We start from the raw sequence: 21,782 nt of genomic DNA, 5'->3' as shown, positions 1-21,782 counted from the left end.
ATGAATAAAATAACACCACAACGCTAGTGAAATCTGTAAGTTTTGATAGAAAAAAAATGTTTTGTTTTACAAAAAAAGTAACAACTGAACACTAAGACAGGCATAAGTTGAAATAATCTAACTAAAAAAAAAGTTTGACAATTAAAATGTTAGTATTTTCTCCTGAAATGGACAGTACTGTTAATTGCAAAATTTCCACAATCAAATATATATATTACGAAGTCAGTAACAGGAAGAACAATACCATGATAAACTAGATGGACACTCAGAGTACTGAAAATTCCACAATTTTTATTTTAATATATCCATGAAATAGCCCAAGTCAATAATCTTGCATATCTCTAAATGATACAAGATAGTTATAGCTAATTCAATTAAAAAAAAATTTAATAGTTACTCAAATACTATTGCTAGAATTTGAAATCACTCATCTCTGCAAGATTCTGATATCACCCCATAGAAGAATCTGACATCATCTTTTGCAAGAATCTGACAGTTTTGTGATGAAAGAATCTGACATTAATTCCCCTTGCCAGAATTTGATAATACTTCTGCTGCAAGAATCTGACAGTTTTCTGATGAAAGAATCTGACATTAATTCCCCTTGCCAGAATTTGATAATACTTCTGCTGCAAGAATCTGACAGTTTTCTGATGAAAGAATCTGACATTAATTCCCCTTGCCAGAATTTGATAATACTTCTGCTGCAAGAATCTGACATTACTATTAGACTACTACCCTTGCAAGAATATGACATTACTCTCCACTGACATCACCACTTGCAATGTCTGACATTACTCTCCATGCAAGAATCTCAAATTACCTTTTGCAAGAATCTGACATTATTTTCAAATACCAATTTTAATCTGCCAATCATCATCACTTTTGTGCACATGTATGTATGCAATAACTTTCTTACAAAGTTCATTAAAATTCAAAGAAACAACATAAATAATTGGATAATCTGCCCTTGCAACAATCCTGATTGATAATCTGCCCTTACAACAATCCTGATTGATAATCTGCCCTTGTAACAATCCTGATTGATAATCTGCCCTTATAACAATCCTGATTGATAATCTGCCCTTGTAACAATCCTGATTGATAATCTGCCCTTGTAACAATCCTGATTGATAATCTGCCCTTGTAACAATCCTGATTGATAATCTGCCCTTATAACAATCCTGATTGATAATCTGTCCTTGTAACAATCCTGATTGATAATCTGCCCTTACAACAATCCTGATTGATAATCTGCCCTTGTAACAATCCTGATTGATAATCTGCCCTTATAACAATCCTGATTGATAATCTGCCCTTATACCAATCCTGATTGATAATCTGCCCTTATACCAATCCTGATTGATAATCTGCCCTTACAACAATCCTGATTGATAATCTGCCCTTGTAACAATCCTGATTGATAATCTGCCCTTATAACAATCCTGATTGATAATCTGCCCTTATACCAATCCTGATTGATAATCTGCCCTTATACCAATCCTGATTGATAATCTGCCCTTACAACAATCCTGATTGATAATCTGCCCTTGTAACAATCCTGATTGATAATCTGCCCTTATAACAATCCTGATTGATAATCTGCCCTTATACCAATCCTGATTGATAATCTGCCCTTATACCAATCCTGATTGATAATCTGCCCTTACAACAATCCTGATTCTTAATCTGCCCTTACAACAATCCTGATTGATAATCTGCCCTTGTAACAATCCTGATTGATAATCTGCCCTTACAACAATCCTGATTCTTAATCTGCCCTTACAACAATCCTGATTGATAATCTGCCCTTATACCAATCCTGATTGATAATCTGCCCTTGTAACAATCCTGATTGATAATCTGTCCTTGTAACAATCCTGATTGATAATCTGCCCTTACAACAATCCTGATTGATAATCTGCCCATATAACAATCCTGATTGATAATCTGCCCTTGTAACAATCCTGATTGATAATCTGCCCTTATAACAATCCTGATTGATAATCTGCCCTTGTAACAATCCTGATTCTTAATCTGCCCTTGTAACAATCCTGATTGATAATCTGCCCTTATAACAATCCTGATTGATAATCTGCCCTTATACCAATCCTGATTGATAATCTGCCCTTATACCAATCCTGATTGATAATCTGCCCTTGTAACAATCCTGATTGATAATCTGCCCTTGTAACAATCCTGATTGATAATCTGCCCTTATAACAATCCTGATTGATAATCTGCCCTTATAACAATCCTGATTCTCAATTTTTCAAACTCTTACAAAGAGTAATCAAGGGAACCAAGGTTATAGCGGTAATCAAAAGAATGCTATCCAGGTACAAAGACCAGACATGGAAAACAGACATACACAACAAAGAACACAAGGTAACTAAAATTATACATACAAAGTAACAAAAGCAAATGAGCAACTCGGACTCCACTAAAAACTGGGAGCATGGACCAGGTGCACTGGTAGGGTAAGCATCCTCTGCTTTTCTAGAAACACCCGCCGAGTTGCTCATAAAACTCAAGTCCGGGGTAGACAAACGAGGAAAGGACAACTATGAACACTATGAACCGTTGAATAAATCAGTTTTCATGGTGCAGATGGATACATCATAACAATCCACGAGTTCATGATGAGTTCAAAAAATGCTTAAGCTAAACAGAAAAAAACATGAAGTTGCACACATATAGTCATGCCAGGTATACCACATAGGTACAGGATTTACAGGAAGTTGATATATATAGCAACCAAAATCGCTAACAACATATGGCCCATTTATATTAAGCTAGAGACCAAATTTGAAATCAATCCACCCAGTGGGTGTCTAGATAATTAAGACAAAATTTTCACTTTATCACCAACTTTTTGAGTGGGGGAATAAAAACAGTTAACAGACTCTTGATCTCATGTTAATTGCCCATGTTTCTTTTTTGTTTTTGGTTTTTTTCTCAATCTTATTTTTATGAAAACAAAAGCCATCCAGAATGTTGCAAAATTCAAGTTTCTCAATTCATATTACTATGGTGTTCTTATGAACTTAATAACACAATAGAAGTACAAAATTAATCTACAAATACAAGATAATTGATGAATAGTCTCACTTGGCATCTTCAATCATATTTTTAAAGTTTTTTCCTCAAAAATTTTGTTGACATTGACAGCTATATCAGTTCAAATCAACCATTTATTGACATCAATGACAAGAATGCCTTTGCTAATAAATAATTCATCACATAAGTGATGAATAAATGTTACTATCAACACTGCCCAAGAGAATACCTTGATGAATAAATGTTACTATCAACACTTCCCAAGAGAATACCTTATAGATTTGTACTGGGTTTATGTTACTGATCTCTAAATCTCTGAAGACAAGAGTACATGTATAGTCCTACCACAATCATAAATATATAAATGAAGTTAGTCCATGTTAATTCATGTATGTATAAATTGATTAAAGCGGCCATTTAGGTGATTCTGCAACCCTTAATCCAAGAATTAATTTAAAGACTTACATATGTACATAAGATTTTTATAGATAATTGATAAAAAGAGTTAATACATGTATGCATGAAGAGAATATACGAGTAATTGGGGGAGAGTAATAATCATCATGTATTGTTTCCAAAGTCCTCTGAAATACGAGTAATTGGGGGGAGGGTGATAATTGTCGTGTATTGTTTCCTAAGTCCTCTAAAATACAAGTAACTGGGGGAGGGTGATAATTGTCATGTATTGTTTCCAAAGTTCTCTGAATACGAACAATTGGGGGAGGGTGATAATTGTCATGTATTGTTTCCGAAGTCCTCTGAAATACAAGTACCTTTACATGTAGCACATAATTACTGTAGTGATGAAGTGAATTAGAGCAAGCTGTAATGATTAAGTGAGTTGGAGCAAGCTATAATGATGAAGTGAGTTGGAGCAAGCTGTAATGATGAGGTGAGTTAGAGCAAGCTGTAATGATGAAGTGAGTTGGAGCAAGCTATAATGATGAAGTGAGTTGGAGCAAGCTGTAATGATGAGGTGAGTTAGAGCAAGCTATAATGATGAAGTAAGTTGGAGCAAGCTGTAATGATGAAGTAAGTTGGAGCAAGTTGTAATGATGAGGTGAGTTAGAGCAAGCTGTAATGATTAAGTGAGTTGGAGCAAGCTATAATGATGAAGTAAGTTGGAGCAAGTTGTAATGATGAGGTGAGTTAGAGCAAGCTGTAATGATGAAGTGAGTTGGAACCAGCTGTAATAATGAGGTGAGTTGGAGCAAGCTGCAATGATGAAGTGAGTTGGAGCAAGTTGTAATGATGAGGTGAGTTGGAGCAAGCTGTAATGATGAAGTGAGTTGGAGCAAGCTGTAATGATAAAATGAGTTGGAGCAAGCTGTAATGATGAAGTCAGTTGGAGCAAGCTATATGCTTTTTTAAGTGCTGGAATCTGTAAGGAGGATAATAACAAAATTACCAAACTGATGAATTCTAGGCAGTAGTCAAAAGGAATAGTCTAAATGGAAAGTCTGTACAACAAATGGCAATATTAGGGGAAAAACGGAAAGTTGGAAACCACCGTAATGGTCCTGACTTGGAAGAGGTATTTCAAATTGCAAGGTTTTATAGAGCGCTTACCCTCACACCTCCATCACAGTTCATTATTTCCAGTATATTTCAACACAAATGGACAGCATCAATTTGCCACGAGTCAAAATCAGTAAATTCACATGAAGGAATCTTCAACGAGGCCATAAAGAACTGGTGGTTAGCTTGGATTTGTCCTAAATGTACTGCATTTAAATGCGGGATTAACATTGTGAACAAGATTTCATTTTATGATTCTGGGGGTCAAGTTTACTTTCCAAAAGAGAAAAAAAAAAACTCCACCATTAAATGTCAATATAAAGAGTTGAGTAAATGAAACTTTAAAGATCCTTGGTCCAAAATAAAGAATACCAGACTTTGGACCACCACTACCTTGAACCCCTGTGAATATTTTATGAAGCAGCTGAATATTTTAGTATACATGTATTTTTTTTTTCACGAAGCTTAAGATTGCAATCAATATTTTTTTTTAGTTTTTCCAAAGGAAGATTTTTATTACCTTGCAAATGTAAATAAAAATATAAAATGCACAAGGAATTCAAACACAATAATAATACAAAAGTCAAATATGGATGTGAAAAGCTTCTGCAGTGGGAAAAATCAAGATTTCACAAACTCATAGCTCAAAACAAAAAGTTAGGGGAGGGTAAATTATTCTTAAGGGTCCACTGGGCAGGGATTAAGATTTGAGTGATAATTACATGTAAAAGGGGCAAAATTCAAAATCACTAGCACACATAATGGATTATGGTTCTAAAAGTTAGAGAAGCTTGGTACAGCTAGTTGGAGACGGGGTACGTATAGGGAAAAAATCAGACTGTAAATACACGATAAAGCTAAGTATTGAGATTGGGTTATATGAAAAAGTCAAGAAACAAAATTAATTATAAAAGTCAACTATTACAGGTGAGCTTTTTCATGTAATAATATACATGATAAGGTATACATTTTGATGATACTCAATATTTGATAATATGGGATACTAGATTTGGCAGCTGCTAATCCCTACCTGAAACTAAATGAAGTGATCCTCTCCCCCCACCCCCATAGTTGGTGCAATACCAAAATCAACCTCAGTTATGCATGTACATTGGTACTTACCTAGAATACAAACTTGAAATTCTCCTCACACACTACAGTTTTTTTTACAATTGAATACAAACTGGAAATTCTCCTCACACGCTACGGTTTTTTTTACAATTGAATACAAACTGGAAATTCTCCTCACACACTACAGTTTTTTTTCCAAATATTCTTGAAAAATACAAGAAAATCACAGAATTTTCACAAAAGGTTACTTGAAGAAATCCCTGTCAAGAAATATATTCAACACAAGTAACTAAACTTTGCACAATCAAAGGAATGCATTCTTTTAATTAAACACCACTAGATTACACATCAAAGGTCCATGGTATAATATTCAAACTTGGAAAGCCAATATATGCTACTTTATCACCTTATACAGTATCTTAATCAATAATCCTAGTTGGTGCCGTACAATTAATTTTCATAACTTAAGGTGAAATTTTAAAAATCAAAAGATTATGACTCACAAAAAAGATCTTCTGGATAAGAATATACTATTTATTTAAAAAAATAAAGATCTTCTGAATAAGAATGCACTGTTCATTCAAAAATGGATCTTCCAAATAAGAACACAATGTTTGTTCCAAAGCAAAGAAGTTTTCAGAATAAGAATTTCTATTCCATTTATTTTCTTCAGAAAAGTTGAGATGCTGGAGGTATTTTTTTTCTGTTTTTAATCCAGCATTTTTTCCTAAGTTATCATAACATGTTTTCAATTGGAAACCCAATCACTATATCAACTCATTACAATTTTTCCTAATTAACAAAATGTACAGCATTACACCACAAATGGTTATAAATAAACCATCATAATTTTTTTCCCATCAATGATTCCCATCTGAGTTCTCTGTATTCTTGGTCAATCAAAACAAAGCATAAAAGTCCTAATTATAAAGAGAACAACTGAATATCGAAATCAGTCATCCAAACTTAACACAACGATGATTCAAACAAGCGTAAGTACCGAAAAAACAATGAAGTGATAGATTATAAACACAAAGTACAATATCTCCTCTACAAAAACTCTGGACCGATAAATTACTTTCCAAATATTTTCAGTTCATTGAATGGATGTATGATATACCTGATCTCTTTAAAGTAAATATGACAATATTACAGAAGCATTATTTACAAATAGGATAATACCCTGCTTCAATGGACAAATGAAGACAAGATATCAATATCCTGATAAATTATTCATTTTAAAAAGCTCTACAGGTATTTTAAACTTATATCTGGATAAACCATTTCACCACCCAACTTTGGAATTTAATGATTCACAATTTTTATCTTAACACTTCACTTTCTGACTTTAAGTAGTAAATTTGAGTAAAATATAAATACTTGTGTCACTGGTTGACTGATGAATGGTTTACAAATCTAATTGCTTCTTCAAAATTGAATATGTTTATAGTCTTGTCAATTTAATCCTCTTCCACTATTTTGTGCTACTTTTATAAATAAAAATGGTGAATGTATGCCTATTTTTTTGGGTTGCCCTCTTACAACAAATATGTATACTTACGCCAAGAATAAAACACATCTGTTGAAGATTACCCAAACTACCCTATTTTTCTGTCTATCCTAGCACATTTTATTGGTACTTTTTTTTATTTTAAATGTCACTTAACTATCATTTTTAGTTGAGCACTAAATCAAGAAATCCTCCTACATTTTATGCATGCAAGTCTTTATATAAAATAATTTTTAAAAATAAAATTTTACATACCTACCTACCCTATTTTTTATTCATCATGACATATATTTTTCCTTGGCCTTATGAACAGAAAATTAATGTTTATCCAATGAAATTAAAGATAATATACAGACATAAGTAGACTGACTGAAAGCAATGTACAGTATCAGTGTCCTAGCTAAGGCAAAGCTCGCCCAGCCCCTATCATGCCCATGCCCCTCTGCCCCTACTGGGTACCTCCTTAGTACCCATTTACAATTATCTGAATGTCTCTTTAAGATTACACTCTTGTTAATAAATTACCCCAAGCCAATTAAGAAGTGTCGGTCGTCATTACTATATCCTGTCATAATTAACCCTCAGGTAAACCTCAAGTAATTATCAGTAATCAATCAGCTGATCACGGTTATCAGATGATGATTGACCAGTAAAAAATGGATCCTGACTGGATCTATCACCTTTTTATGGACAGCCAATCATTGTTTGATAATTAATTTATTCTGCACCCTGAAGTGAATTAACTTCACAAATATTTTCAAGTTAACAGATCTAAGTTTTGTAGAACCACGGGTGTATACAATTGCATGTTGCACATGTTTGTTTATTCAAAATATCAGATACCTCCCTTGCAATTTCAATATTTTTAGGATTTTCTATATCTTCAACAGTACAGGACATTTTTCAAAAGTTGTGATTGTAATGGTTATAGGAAAATAATATTTCTATTAATTAGATAGTAGTTTGAAACTTAATTAAAGAAATATTCAATATTTGTAACATTTCATACAACATTTCGCTCCATAGTATGTTATAAATATAAAGAATCACTTGCCCTTAATCTGAGATAATATGCTGTTTTTCTGCAAGAGCTGAATTAATTTTTGTCATACTGCTAATAAGGATTGTAAGTTCTTAGTGGAGAGGAACTTTTCGTTATAATCACTTCTATTATATAATAAACATATAAATGTTTACAAAAAGCACTTGGTCAACTGAGAAAGGTCTTATAATACAATCAGGGTGTCATGCATATATTAATGTAGTAAAACTTAATATCTTAAGTCCAGAAGACCTGGGGAAAAGTAAAGATGTTGGCCAAAAAAAAAGGAAGAAGTGGTTGCTCTTTGATGTCCCCCATGGGATAAAGTGAAATAAGTTAAAAAAAAAAAAAAAAGGAAGAAGTGGAGAGCAGCAATGGTTGCTCTTTGATGTCCCCCATGGGACAAAGTGAAATAAGTTAAAAAAAAAAAAAAAAAAAAAAAAAAGGAAAAAGTGGAGAGCAGCAGTGGTTGCCCTTTGATGTCTCCCATGAGAATTTCACATGATGAAACTAACTTTCACCACTACACTTCCCATATTTCCACAGTAGCCCCAACTAAAGAGTAAATATTCATTCCTCAATATATTATCATGAAATAACATGATGGCACCAACATTAGAGCAGGATACAATTGACAAATTTCACAGAAGTATCATTTGGACTTTGAACCTTGGACCCATATTTCTACCAACTGAGCTAAAGGACTACTCCACTATACAGCAGCTAATAGAATTAAGTACTACAATCTCTGTCTAAGAATCAGGCAACATATGTACAAGTGTGTGAAGCATGCAGAAAAAAAGGCAGAGATTTTACTCCATTATCCAAGTATTTATAACTCATATTCTCCAGAAATAACCACCTTAGTGTTTGTAATGTTTGCCTTTTTAAGATATTGATATGTAAAATTCAATTTAAATACACTATTGAAAAATGGCTGGAAAATTTTCCCATACTTTTTCCATACATTGGCAGTCAAAAATATCTATGTCAGCTGTTTTCTTGATTCTTACATAGAATAGTACTAAAACCCTTCTAGCTGAGAAGGAGCCACAGCTACATACCAGTTGTTTTATCACAGAAGATACACTAAAACTCATAGTAACTGATAGCAGTGATATATATTTGGGTTGGCCTCTATTAAGCAGGTATACAGTGAAGATATCAATTCAACACAGATTCAACCAAGATTCTAGGCTAGCCGAAATCAAAAGAATATAATCCAAGGACAAAGACCAGACATGGAAAACAGACACACACAACAGAGATCATAAAATAACCAAAATAATACATACAAAGTAACGAAAGTGAATGAACAACTCCGACTCCACTAATAACTGGACTGGCAGTTGATACTTTTGTCCTCAACATATTTTGCCTCTGACGAAGGTCATAAGGCCAAAAATTTGGACTCATTTTCTTAATTTTTTTACATTTTATTTTTATTTTATATGTATGTAGTTCCTTTTTAGCTTTTACTCATTGTTCACTTATCCATTATTCTTGTTTATTTAGCAACTTCACAACATGTTATTTTCTAGAAACATTCACGGAGTTGTTCATTAACATCATTCCAAGATCTTTAAGTGAAATCATCAACACATGTAAATAATTGTTACTTACATTAATCTTATAGCTATTCCAACCGATTTAAATGTCATAGGATTATAAAGGATTGAAGAAAACCAAACTTTCTATCAACAACATATGGAGTGAGTGATTGTTTACAAAATATTTAAATGTCTAAAGCATGCATTACTTGACAAAAGAACTATTTTCTATGGGTATTGGGATAAGGTGAAAGACTGTGATGAAAAAATACAAAGCAAGGATCATTTTTTATGATGTTAATATGTCAAGCTTCTAAATAAAACTTTTAAAATGATTTAACTTCATTTTGTAAATTTGGTCAAACATGAAAGACAATATTTTAGGAGAGTACCATGTCAAATTTCTAATCTAAACTAAAACAATGATTTATTGGATTCTGTCAAATGGACAAAACCAGGTCATGAAATCTGAATCTTTAATACACTAATATGTACTATACTCAACCTTAAATACATCATGCTTAGGGGAGAAGCAATGACATACAGCGAAACCCACCCCCTTATAGAAACTGGTAACAACGGGATATACTGGTCAAGTATGTAGGATGTTGTCAAAATGCATATGACACGTATGTAATGTTCTTGTAAGAATCTGCTATTTTGATTGCACTAGGAATTTTTCAATCATTTTCTCTAAACATGCTTACAGTGCAGAATCAAGGGGACCCAATATTTGACCCCATTTTCTCCAAAGTGTCTGTTAAATATTGCTAACTTACATTGCTGAAGCATGGTGTGGTGTACTGCAGATGTAAAACAACCACCATAATAAATCCCACAAACCACAGCTTTACACAACTTTCACCTGGATTTGTACATCTAAATCTATTTCAAAAGAATTATAATTGTTTACTTTAACAGCCAAAGGCATCACAGTAATTGACATTTAAGATTTAAATTGAATATCATTTTTAATAGTCGTACCTACTGCTGCCGCGGGAAATTCAACTACCGTACTATATATGGGGTCATAAATGTAGGGGAGTGTAGCGGGTATTGGAATAGAATAGAAAGAGTAATCAATGGAACCAAGGTAATCAAAAGAATGTAATCCAGGGACAAAGACCAGACACGGAACACAGACATACACAACAAAGAACATTAAATAAATAAAATCATACATACAAAGTAACAAAAGCAAATGAGCAACTCGGACTCCACGAAAAACTGGGAGCATGGACCAGGTGCACTGGTAGGGTATGCGTCATCTGCTTTTCTAGCAACACCCGCCGAGTTGCTCATAAAAAAAGTCAAGTCCGGGGTAGACAAACGAGGAAAGGAAACTATGACACGTTGAACGAATAAGTTTTCACGGCGCAGATGGATGCACCGTAACGATCCACGAGTTCATGATGACGACCATAAAACTTTTGTAGTGATGACTTCAATCCTGTAGTAACATAACCTTGTTCCAGAAGCCTATTTGTTAGAATTCTAGTGCGATACCAAAATTCTGCGTAGTTTCCGCGAGCTCTGGTATAACGTATGAGTTGTGATATGAACACTCCATGTTACAGACCACCAATTCAACCAATGAACATTTGGAACGTACGCAAAAATAGTCCTACGCAGAAATTACCCCTGTTCCTCATAGTGCTGTGAAAAAAGTTCTCATCTTATTTAAAAAAATTAAACAGTTTCTGAAAGGAAAACCTTTCTGTACATTTTATAGGGGCATTTTGCTTCTTGTGATGTGAAGCCTAATCTCCATAATGATTTTTAAATATACCCCTATCTTGTGAAAACACTGGGATTTCCCATGCTATTTATAGACCCTTCACTTCCGGTGACCAGTACTGCACTGCAAGTATGCTAACCCCACATGCCATTCTGAGAATTGTGAGCTGACATATGTAGAATCATGCTGATATATAGTCCTCTGCAGGTTAAAGTTAAGATAAAGTCCAGAGAAGCCATTGAATATTGTGAAATTAGCATAGAAGCCTATGGGAAGTGGAATTAGTGGTTTTTTAGCCTCCATATACAGGTGCTGAAGGGATGATGCCACAAATGAAAGGAAAGTTGACAATTCTGAATGAAAAATCATCACGTTTGTCGTAGAGTTTGGTCAAGAGTTTTCCTTTATCATCGATTTCTAAGTGTAAGTCAAGATATGAGGCTGACTTCACAGTGTCTGTAGTATCCTATATTTCAAGTTCTTTAGGGTAGATACGATGTATCAAATCCCATAAATTACATGTAGGATTGTTTAAAGATAATACGTCATCTATATAGCGGAAACTGAGATTGAAGGATCTAGCTAAACGATATCCTTTCTATCGGATCAGATCAGCTATAAAGTCTTATATTATTGTTCCATAAAGGCAGGCACCTGATCATGAGCTTCCACATCTTTTGCATTTTTGCTGGTAATTTATAAGTGGAAGCAATTATGTACGGGGTATCTATATTGTTTCTTGGTTTAATTCACTATGTCCTCATTGAGTAAAGACACGGAAGGAACTCTGAATCCAATTTTCATGAAGGTAAACATATAGATATCTTTTAAATTATTTGAATTTGTCAAAGTTCAAAAGAGATCGAGTTTGTACAACAAAGAAAATTAAATAACCAAAATATACGTGAAAAGCAACCGAAGTTATACAATGAGCAACCCGAACTCCACTAAAACTGGGAGCATGGACTAGGTGCGTCCTCTGCTTTCCTAGAAATACCCGCCGAGTTGCTCATAAAAAGTCAAGTCCAGGGTTACCGTAGACGAAAGAGGAAAGAAAAACTATGACACGCTGAACAAATCAGCTCTTTTATGGTGCAGATGGATAAGATCCTCGAGTTCATGATGATGACCGTGAAACTTCCATAGTGATGACTTCAATATTGTAGCAATATAACCCTGTTCCAGAAGCCTATAGCTAATTAAAGAAAGTCTAGTGCAGTACAAAAAGTCTGCGTTGTTACGGCTAGCTCTACCGTGACATAGCATACGGTGTTGATGTCATTTTTTGGTAACGTCGAAATGGCAAAACTTGACGTCTTTTTTGTATTACGACGTACATCGTTCTATAATTGTTACATGTAAAAAGAAGTGTGCTTAATCTTTTTTTACATAAAATAGCACACACGACATGTTTTATTATTTAATTATCCGATTCTATATTCATTTTTCGTACGCTTTGGTCAATTGTAATGATATGGTAAATAGTTCGACATCAACCATTTAAAAATGATTTGAAGGAAATTTTATCCTATGAGAAAAATGTTAGGAATTATGAAAACAAATTTCGTGATCTGAAAAGAGTAAAACACCCTCACTAAAACAGAAAGCCAACAAACAAGCAAAAAAGTCAGTCGCATCCCCCGGAAATAATATTGTGAAATCGTATAAAGTGAATCTTTCCTATTTGGTTTTAAATCTCTAATGTAGATGTATGTTGATATTTCCGAATACATGTACTCGCTTCAGAATTTTATAAGGTATGTTGCTAAACATAAACCAATGCTTAAACATTTCGAGAAAACAAAACGTTGGCAAATCTCCCTCTTGGAGAAAATTTGAGAGCGAAATCTCTCGTTTTTATTATACGACGAGAAAAACTTGCAGTCGTCGTCCACGTCGTCGTCGTTTCCGTGCTGTAACTTCAGTTGTGGTTGACGAATTGTTCTGGAATGTTGATATGATTTTACCAACAACTAAGAAGATTCCTATATTATTTGGACTTTGTTGCCCCTGCCGCTTTCGAAAAAAGGACCAAAAAGGGTAAAAATACGTATTTTATTAAAACCCATGAAGATTTTTTTTCTTTCGATTTTAAATATTCTATTTTAAAGTGTTCTTTATTTAATTTGGCTAAAAAATGTATAGCAGATTCTATGTGTTTGGACCGTTTTCAAGTTATTTGGCGTCAAACATTTTCATAACTTTATTTTTTTGTCCGATTTCGAATTTTTCTTTTATTTCATTGGATTCTTCATTGGATTCCTCATTAATAATCCTGCCAGCATTTTTCAATCATATTTCGGAGATCTCTTACGGTATTCGAGTTATAACGGGTCAAAAAGGCCACACCAGAATAAATCATTTTTTTGTTTTGTGTTTGGTCCGATTTGAAAAAAATAATCAAAAAAATATTTTTGCAATATTTGTAAAGCTTATCATATCTTATAGCTAAAATAATTGTCAAGAGGTAATTAGACGATCATGAAATACGTTGATTTTATAATATTTCACTAGCGAATATGCAAGCGCGTGTAGACACATTTCAAAATACTTTGATGCAGGCACGCTGATCCAGATTTCACCAGGACATCATAGCACATGAACAGACAGGAGTACGTGCAAGGGGGAAAGGGGGGGGCTTTCCTTTTCCTGTTTTCTTTTCAACATTTCTTTCATGATTTTATCAGATTCGCTAAAATCGTATTTTTTTTTTAATTCATTACGTCCGCAGTCGTACTAATTTAATCTAGTGCCGTAACTTTTCAATACTTATTATTGTTTTTAAAATTGTCGTTAAGAGTTTTTACGTCGCAAAACAGAACATTTCTTTGGAAACGTCAAATTGCGCTTTGTGACGCATTGAGAACATCATCCTCTATAACTGAATTGGCAACAGCTCCAGAGGATACGCACACAAGTTTATCAGTGTCGTCATTGTTAAAGGGATTATAAAAGCATTCACAGTTTCTACTACCATTGAAACTAATTCCTCACTGCGTTTGATCTCCGTTTGTCTAAGATCTCGGTGCATACCCTGAACTGAACTATCGTACAACATGTCAGCCATGTTCAATGTACCTTTAACAAACTGGGCACGTTCATGAGCAGTTCGTATCCACCTTTGCTAAGATTCGTAATCCCCAAGCAATCCAGTTAACCCAGTACTACTGCCACCAGCACCACCATGCGATTTTAAGTGCTTCATAAACGTTTCTTCTATGGTTTTATCCACAGGACACCGATTTCCGGGGATAAACGAATTTGCAACGCTAATTTCACTGCGAGTCAAAAGCTCATTTGAACCAGGATGTGATGTCTCAATGTTGGCAAGGATAACGAAGAAATATGTAAAATAACGAGCGTAATTCTGACCACCAAAACTGGAAAACAAGTCACACATAAGGAAAAGGCATCGCGCGTAAAGAAGAAAATCATTGGTGTTTACTGCCTTTGTCAACTGAAGGACAAGCCAGATGTGGTCCATGTAAGAAACCCACAGCTGAGCATTCGTCTCTAGTATACTGTTTGAAATTTAGATAATCACTGATGCATCCAGATATTTCATTGTGTCGAGTGATGGAAGCAAACAAAGGTTTTGAAGACGTCAAATGCATTCTCTGATAGGGTTCCAAGAGGAATTTCTTCATTATTGGAATCCATAAAATGACAAAATAGCATTCTTTCAAGAGCCTCTGATAAGGTTTTATGGCAATGAATAGCTCTACTACAGTTTTTTTACACTAATCAACTCATTTAAGGAACCAGACGCTATCATACCAGCTTCTATAAGAATGTCAGAAGGGCCAGAACCTTCCATCTTCTTTCCAATCATTTTCAAATAAGCACAAACAATACGAAACCTTACAATCATAATGATGTGGTTTTCGTACTTAATAGGGTGATTCTAAATGATAGGAAAAGCTTTCATGCAAACACCCAAATCAAACGTGGTTACCACATACTCTTGTCCAACCTCTTTGGCTCCTTCCTCAGTAAATCTAAGACACTCTTGCACCGCTTTGTAATCGGTGATTGATTGATTGATTACAGGGCAGTAATCAATTGTTGTTCGTCTCTCTGGAACTCTTCCGAGAATAGTTTGGAAACAAACGAACTTAAAAATCTAGAAATCCACTATACCATGTTCTCTTTCATGGAAGTTTCGTATTCTAATTCAGAACCATGAACTTCCCATTCATATAGAGAGTATGGTGGACCGTTTGCAGGGCTAACATAACAACCATGAAGGGAAGTCTGAGTCTGTATTTAAAGAGACCTGCGACCTGCCTCTTCAAAGTTGGAACAAAACCTACAACGGCCTGTCCTGCAGGGCAATCAAAGTCCTGCAACATAATTCCATGTGATGTATGTACAGATGCCATGCTACGTACATATATCGTTTAAAAGCTGGTCATAGTTGTCGAAGTCAGATTGAAAAATAAATAGAACTTCGGGATGTCGTACAATTTGAGGAGGCAGTATGGTCGACGTGCTTTCTACTGCTACAGCAATAGCAGTCTCCAATTCTAAGGAAAAAGAGTAGGCCTCACAGTGCCGTAGTCGGTTAAGAAGAGTAGTAAGTTCTGCACTTCGAAACCAATATCTAAATTCCATACAAAAAAGAATATGTTTCGGCAGTCTCCAACGTCCATTTTTTAACAGCTCTGCAAATATCTTGTACAACTGAATCATTAAAACGACGGGACTAATTTGACGGTACTTGGTTTTGTTTGCCAGTAACAAGGACACTAAAAAACTTCCCCAAACTCTTAGGCAAAGCAATTGTTCTGTTCTCAATATATTGAGCAGTAGGTGGCCATCGTAATTCCTCATCGGCTTAAAACGCGTTGAATATTTCTTCGCGTAGAGATTGCGCTGTATCAACAAATTTGTTTACCTGTCCTAACTCAAAGGATTTTATGTCTGTAGTATCTAAATCTAAAGTTGAGCTAAATATTAAGTTGGAGAGGAATTTCTCTGACTCTTTCATATACTTCTTCTGTAATGTCAATTTCAAGTTTTCAGCTCTATAATTTGGGTTAGTAAATTTCGTTTGATAAAAAGAGGTTCTATGAACAGCTTCTAACTCAGACTGGTGATGTCGTCTCTCATCATCTTGACTCCTCCGTCGAAAATGGATTGCTAATGTACTTGTTTCGGTAGCTATTATGGTACTGTGCTTCACAGGCAAACAAGTCTACACCCCTTATTCGCGTCAACAAAGCTTCATCCGTCTGCTGTTCAGCTACCTTGAACACAGTAATTGCACCACCAGTATCGAATCTGGATAGCTTTTCCTTCAACCAAGCACGTTTTCTTCTTACAGACTTCTAAATTTTCCCACAGAAAATACGTTCCGGTAAAAACAGAACACATTCTGGTTCCTTTGAACGCCTCCCTCGTTTGATCACAGAGCCATCGGGAGATGACCCGGCGTCTGTTTTCCAAGCCCCTAGTCTATCAGTGTGTGTGTTGTAAACTTTTTATAACAAAATCTGTGGTAACCACAGTCATCAGAAAATGATACAGAAAAGGAACAACATGCGGGATAAAATCTATGTACAGAGTCAATAGGTTCGGACAGACGTTTATTCTTTACATCTTCTAACTTCATAAAAGCCTCATAAGAACATGAAACGATATCCTCGTCCCGAGACTAAGAAAAATGAATAATACAAACAGGATTCCTTCCTGCTGTCTTTGAGTCATCAAGTTTTCTTTTTCTTGACATATTAAGTAGCACTCCAGCTAAGAATCATGCAAAATGTGATTCATGGATAAAAAGCCTGCATATTTTTATTTTTGACATTTTGTTTGAATTGCCATAGTAAACAGAAATTAACATTTAATTTTTCATATAACCCGTGTTCTTAGGAAATACAAATTATATAGAATGCACTGTAGATTTCAAAATTAAGGGGGATAATTCTGTAAATGACACTCAAATAAAATAGAATCTATTGGATTTTCAATATTGATTATCTCCTAAAAGCAGGCAGATTTGAATGAATAATTACACATTTCAAAGTATAGACCCATAAAACAACTTAATTACAAATATGAAAATATGTAGCCCTTTTTTGGGGTGTATCACATTTTTCAGATTTTGCATGATTCTTACAAAGACAGCTACTTAAACTCAATCACAATATGAAAATATAAACAAAAGGAATTCTTAACAAACCGATGAAAACACACAAATGAATCAAAATTTCAATCAAACAATAGATAAAGATAGCACAAATATATGACAAGTCAAAAAGGCACCACAGGAATTCAATTTCACCTCGAATTACATCTTGATTGTGTTAAAGATAACAATTTCCAAGATCAATGTTTTTATTGGAAAGTTCAATATAATTTTTAAAAAAATGGCAGTGGTCTGTATTTCGGCTCTACAAGTCTTAATATTAAACCTTAGATGTGGAATTTGGTCTCAATTTGTTAATGAATGGATATATTATCAAATTATAACAGCCGAATTGAATTTTAGGGCACTGAATAGCCAGGAAAACAAACGAAAGCTGTTTATTAGTAAATTTAGTGTACAATTTCATAGAGTAGGGCTACACATATAACATTTTTTGCATTGTTATGTATTTGAAATAATTTATAACGATATATGGATCGAAAGGCCAGAAATTTGTATATCTAATGTCACCAAATTCAACACTGTATATTAATCGACAAAACAGATATAACTTAACTTCATGGCAGTTAAGAACGGAAAAAGGGCGGGAGAATTGTTATACCGCAGTTTGGAAAATCGATCATATCTTCCAAGAATTCGAGAATAGTTTTTGGCGACAAAAAGAAATTGAAAGAGGACATATTTAGTAATAGGAAAAAAACTTTCTTCGTTGATGAGTGGGGGTGCACGGTGGGCCCTCTGAGTCTATGGACTAATGCTTCTGGAATAGGGTTATGTAACTACAAGATTGAAGTCATCACTACAGAAGTTTAAGGTCGTCATCATGAACTCGTGGATCGCTATAACTGCGGTGTATCCATCTGCACCATGAAAACTGATTTATAAGAAACTCAGTGTTGGACTTGAAATATGTTTTACATTGTTGTGATTTGCGTTGATAATCAATGGATATACAATTGGGTCAGGTTTTATAATGTTGTTTATCGTTTGGATGAAGTTATCACAAAAATTAATTAAAAGCAACTTTAATTTAAAGTCGTCGTGTGGCATTTCTGCCTCAGAGTCACGAGTAACAGACAAACAACAAAACGTACACACAAGACTGATAAAAAACCGATTGGTTATACTTACAAAATGTACATCACTTCTGCCAAGCTAGGTCTAAATTAGTTTTATGATTTTCAAGAAGATGAACAATGATGCTGAATGTTTACGGATGACGGACACAGAAATGACATATGCTCATTTAAATGATCAATGTAATGATACAGGCATATACACCAATCAGTCGTTCATCAGTACTTTGTAAAACTTTGAAGTATAGCAAGCGTGACCGAAGATACAAAAAATAAAAATATATGTGGATAAAAATGTTTGAAAAATGTACTCAGAAAACAATACTGGCTACAGCTCGGACCCGCCATTTTGTCCGAATATTTAATTTGTGAATTTTGTGCAAAATGAAGGCTAAACTAAGCAAAGAATAGACTAGAACCCCCTTTCTTAAACCCAGCTGGAATTCCTCTTTTCAAAATTTCTAGATCTTCCACTGCTTAAAACTAACGAAACAGACCCCAATAACAAAATGCTCCAATGAGCCTGAATCGCTCACCTAGTTACATGTTTGCCTTTCAATGACAATAACTCTAACAAGGAGTTGTCCAACTATTTTGACCCAGGAAGACTTTGGTAGGACTTATCATAAGGATCATATCATCAATTGAAAGCTTTATTCTATCTATTATAGCTTTACAGAAATTGGCTGAAAACTGCTAAAAATGTATTTTTTTGCCTTTCGAGGGCAATAACTCTAACAAGGATTCATCAAAAGTTTTGATCTCCAATAGCTTTTGTTGGCCTTATCACAAGGATCATTTCAGCAACTGAAAGTTTCATTCTGTCTATCATAGTGTTCATGATATTGGCTGAAAACTGTAAAAATAACGTCATTTTTCAACTTTCAAGGGCAGTTACTCTTACATGGTGTCTTATGAAAACTTTGTTCCTGGGAGACTTTTGTAGGCCTCATAATTAGGATCATTTCAGCAATAGAAATAATTTGGCTAAACCTAATGGTTTTGGAATTATATAGTCAGAATTTGGCTTTATCTAACGGTTTTGGAATATATGTGAAAAACTACTCTCTCCTGTGTCCTATTTTTTGTAACGTTCAGTAATGCTTTTTTTTCCATTGGTCAAAAATCACACCAGTTCTATGCAGGATACTCCAAGGAACATTCATACCAAGTTTGGTTCCAATTGGTCAAGTAGTGTCAGAGGAGAAGAGTTTTGAAAAATTGTTAACGACGATGGATGCCAAGTGATGGCCATGTGAACTTAAAACTGGATATGAACTTGGGTTCTACAGGGTGAGCAGTTCCTGCTTTTTGCTAGCTATAGACACCCCTTGTTGTTCCTATGATGTATATAAAATCCATTGAAAGAAGACGAAGAGATCTTTACTTACAGAATGGATATTATTAGTCATGTTGAAGAGACTAGTGCCATATAAAACGATCATCAGGTTAAGTTTTTGAAGTGATTTACTTTTAATTAATTCAACATTAAGTCAATCTAGAGCCAAATCTAAGCAAAATTTTATTTCGATTTGTCATTTCCTTCTGATATCATATGGTGATAGCCGTAGTTAAATCTGTTAACATGAAGATCAGAACAATCTTTGTTTCCAGTTTCTTTTGTTGCCATCAGTTTTTGTTCAGTGGGATGTGGGATACAAATATCATCTGCGTGTAGCCATAAATAGCCGGACGTTTTTTTCCGGCATGTCCGTCAGCATAAAGCATAAAAGATTTATTTAAAGTCGGTTTTACATATAATAATACAACATAAGCCCTGTAGAGCTTTTATCCGACATATATATATGACAAGCACAATACATAAAACACATAAAACAGTAAGCACATCATGCAAAGAATAAATTATGTTTTTAAGCACAGCAATTTGTAAGCAAAATTAAAGCATATAAAGCAAACATAAAATGCAGATAAATTAACATTCATGCAATATCTGTTCTATAAAGCACTAAAAATAATTCAAGCATTTAAAACACAAATAAAATGTAATGCAATAAAATATAAAAGCCAGAGTATACAAGATAAATAAGTAAATGATCTACAACTCACTGAGATCTGCAGGAGGAACACTGACACGAATTGCCCTCCTAATTACCATCCAAACTTTTAAACTGACCCAAAGGGATTTCTTCCCTCATCTTGTTCGGCAGTTCGTTCCAGAGTTTGTCTTCTGCATATCTGAAAGAGTGTATTCCACGGGTAGTTGTCCTTACCCTGGGAACATCTAAGACGAAGAAAACTAAGGTTCCAGTTTTATAAATGCTACCGTTGTTGACAGATTATCCAGGTTGGGGTGCTATAAATGCATGATTCCTCTTTTTCATAATATGTTAAAAATGCAACATAATTTTTTCATAGCATAAACCCAATAAAGCGTAATTGGCTTATAATGATAGCCAAGACGAATCCATGCTAATAAATTGTTTGACCGATGGTCCAAACTTTATATGGTCCGAGTTGTCCATATTGCAATATATGCAATCTGGTTACCTGTTAATACGTTGCAGATACATGTAGGTCCAGATCATAACGAAGCATGGATGAAAGAAAAAGCAAGACCTTGTTTATCCGAAATCTGCCTTTCAATGCGACAAATGAGAGCTTAGGAAAGCACTTTGGTGATATAGGCCCACTCAAGCAATGCTTCGTTGTGAAAAATAAAGGTTTGAATTGCCTTATTCCACCATTATCTACAGCTCATATTTGTACAGTACACCCTGTCCCTGGCCCTGGGAAATTTGACACTTTGGCTCTCGAACACTCAAAGTCGGGAATTTTAAATCTGTGTTAGTCTACATGATATCTCTCACTCCTTGTAAATAAAATAATACATCAACAAATGATAAACATGTACAAAATAAAAAGAAGTAGAATGTACCAAATTTTTAATGACATGACTAACTTTTTACCTCAGGGGTTGCGCTGGGCTTCGCCAGTGTCACAATTTGTGATTTTTTATTTTATGTGGCGACAAAAATAACCAGTTGCCGATTTTCTTGGCGCCTAGGTTTTGTATATTACACTACAGGAAGTTTACCAGCAACAGAT

At 34.5% G+C, this 21,782-nt stretch overlaps 2 protein-coding genes across 8 annotated transcripts in view; one reads left to right on the top strand and one right to left on the bottom strand.

The window, feature by feature from the left end:
* LOC148613139 (synaptotagmin-7-like) overlaps window positions 1-10,752 on the bottom strand; it is a 185,115-nt gene extending 174,363 nt beyond the window's left edge. For 4 of the 7 annotated variants that reach the window (XM_088586325.1, XM_088586326.1, XM_088586327.1 and 1 more), the window contains exon 1: window positions 10,531-10,653. In XM_088586325.1, coding sequence (XP_088442451.1) covers window positions 10,531-10,543 — 13 coding nt within the window. In that variant the 5' untranslated portion in view covers window positions 10,544-10,653. Of the gene's footprint in view, window positions 1-5,700; window positions 6,046-9,824; window positions 9,908-10,530; window positions 10,654-10,735 lie in introns of those variants that run through there. The other 3 variants (XM_088586319.1, XM_088586320.1, XM_088586322.1) reach the window with 3 other exon arrangements.
* Window positions 10,753-21,207: 10,455 nt separating this feature from the next.
* Window positions 21,208-21,782, top strand: part of LOC148613138 (RNA-binding protein 28-like) — a 34,708-nt gene continuing 34,133 nt past the window's right edge. Inside the window, exon 1 of the mRNA XM_088586318.1 lies at window positions 21,208-21,397. Coding sequence (XP_088442444.1) covers window positions 21,271-21,397 — 127 coding nt within the window. The 5' untranslated portion in view covers window positions 21,208-21,270. The remainder of the gene's footprint in view (window positions 21,398-21,782) is intronic.

This window comes from Perna viridis, chromosome 6 (assembly GCF_037379345.1).
Source record: "Perna viridis isolate PV_CMFRI_1.1 ecotype Kerala chromosome 6, ASM3737934v1, whole genome shotgun sequence".
Lineage (NCBI taxonomy): Eukaryota > Metazoa > Mollusca > Bivalvia > Mytilida > Mytilidae > Perna > Perna viridis.
Note: the sequence above shows the minus strand (reverse complement) of the source record. Positions and strands in the feature narration are given on the sequence as shown.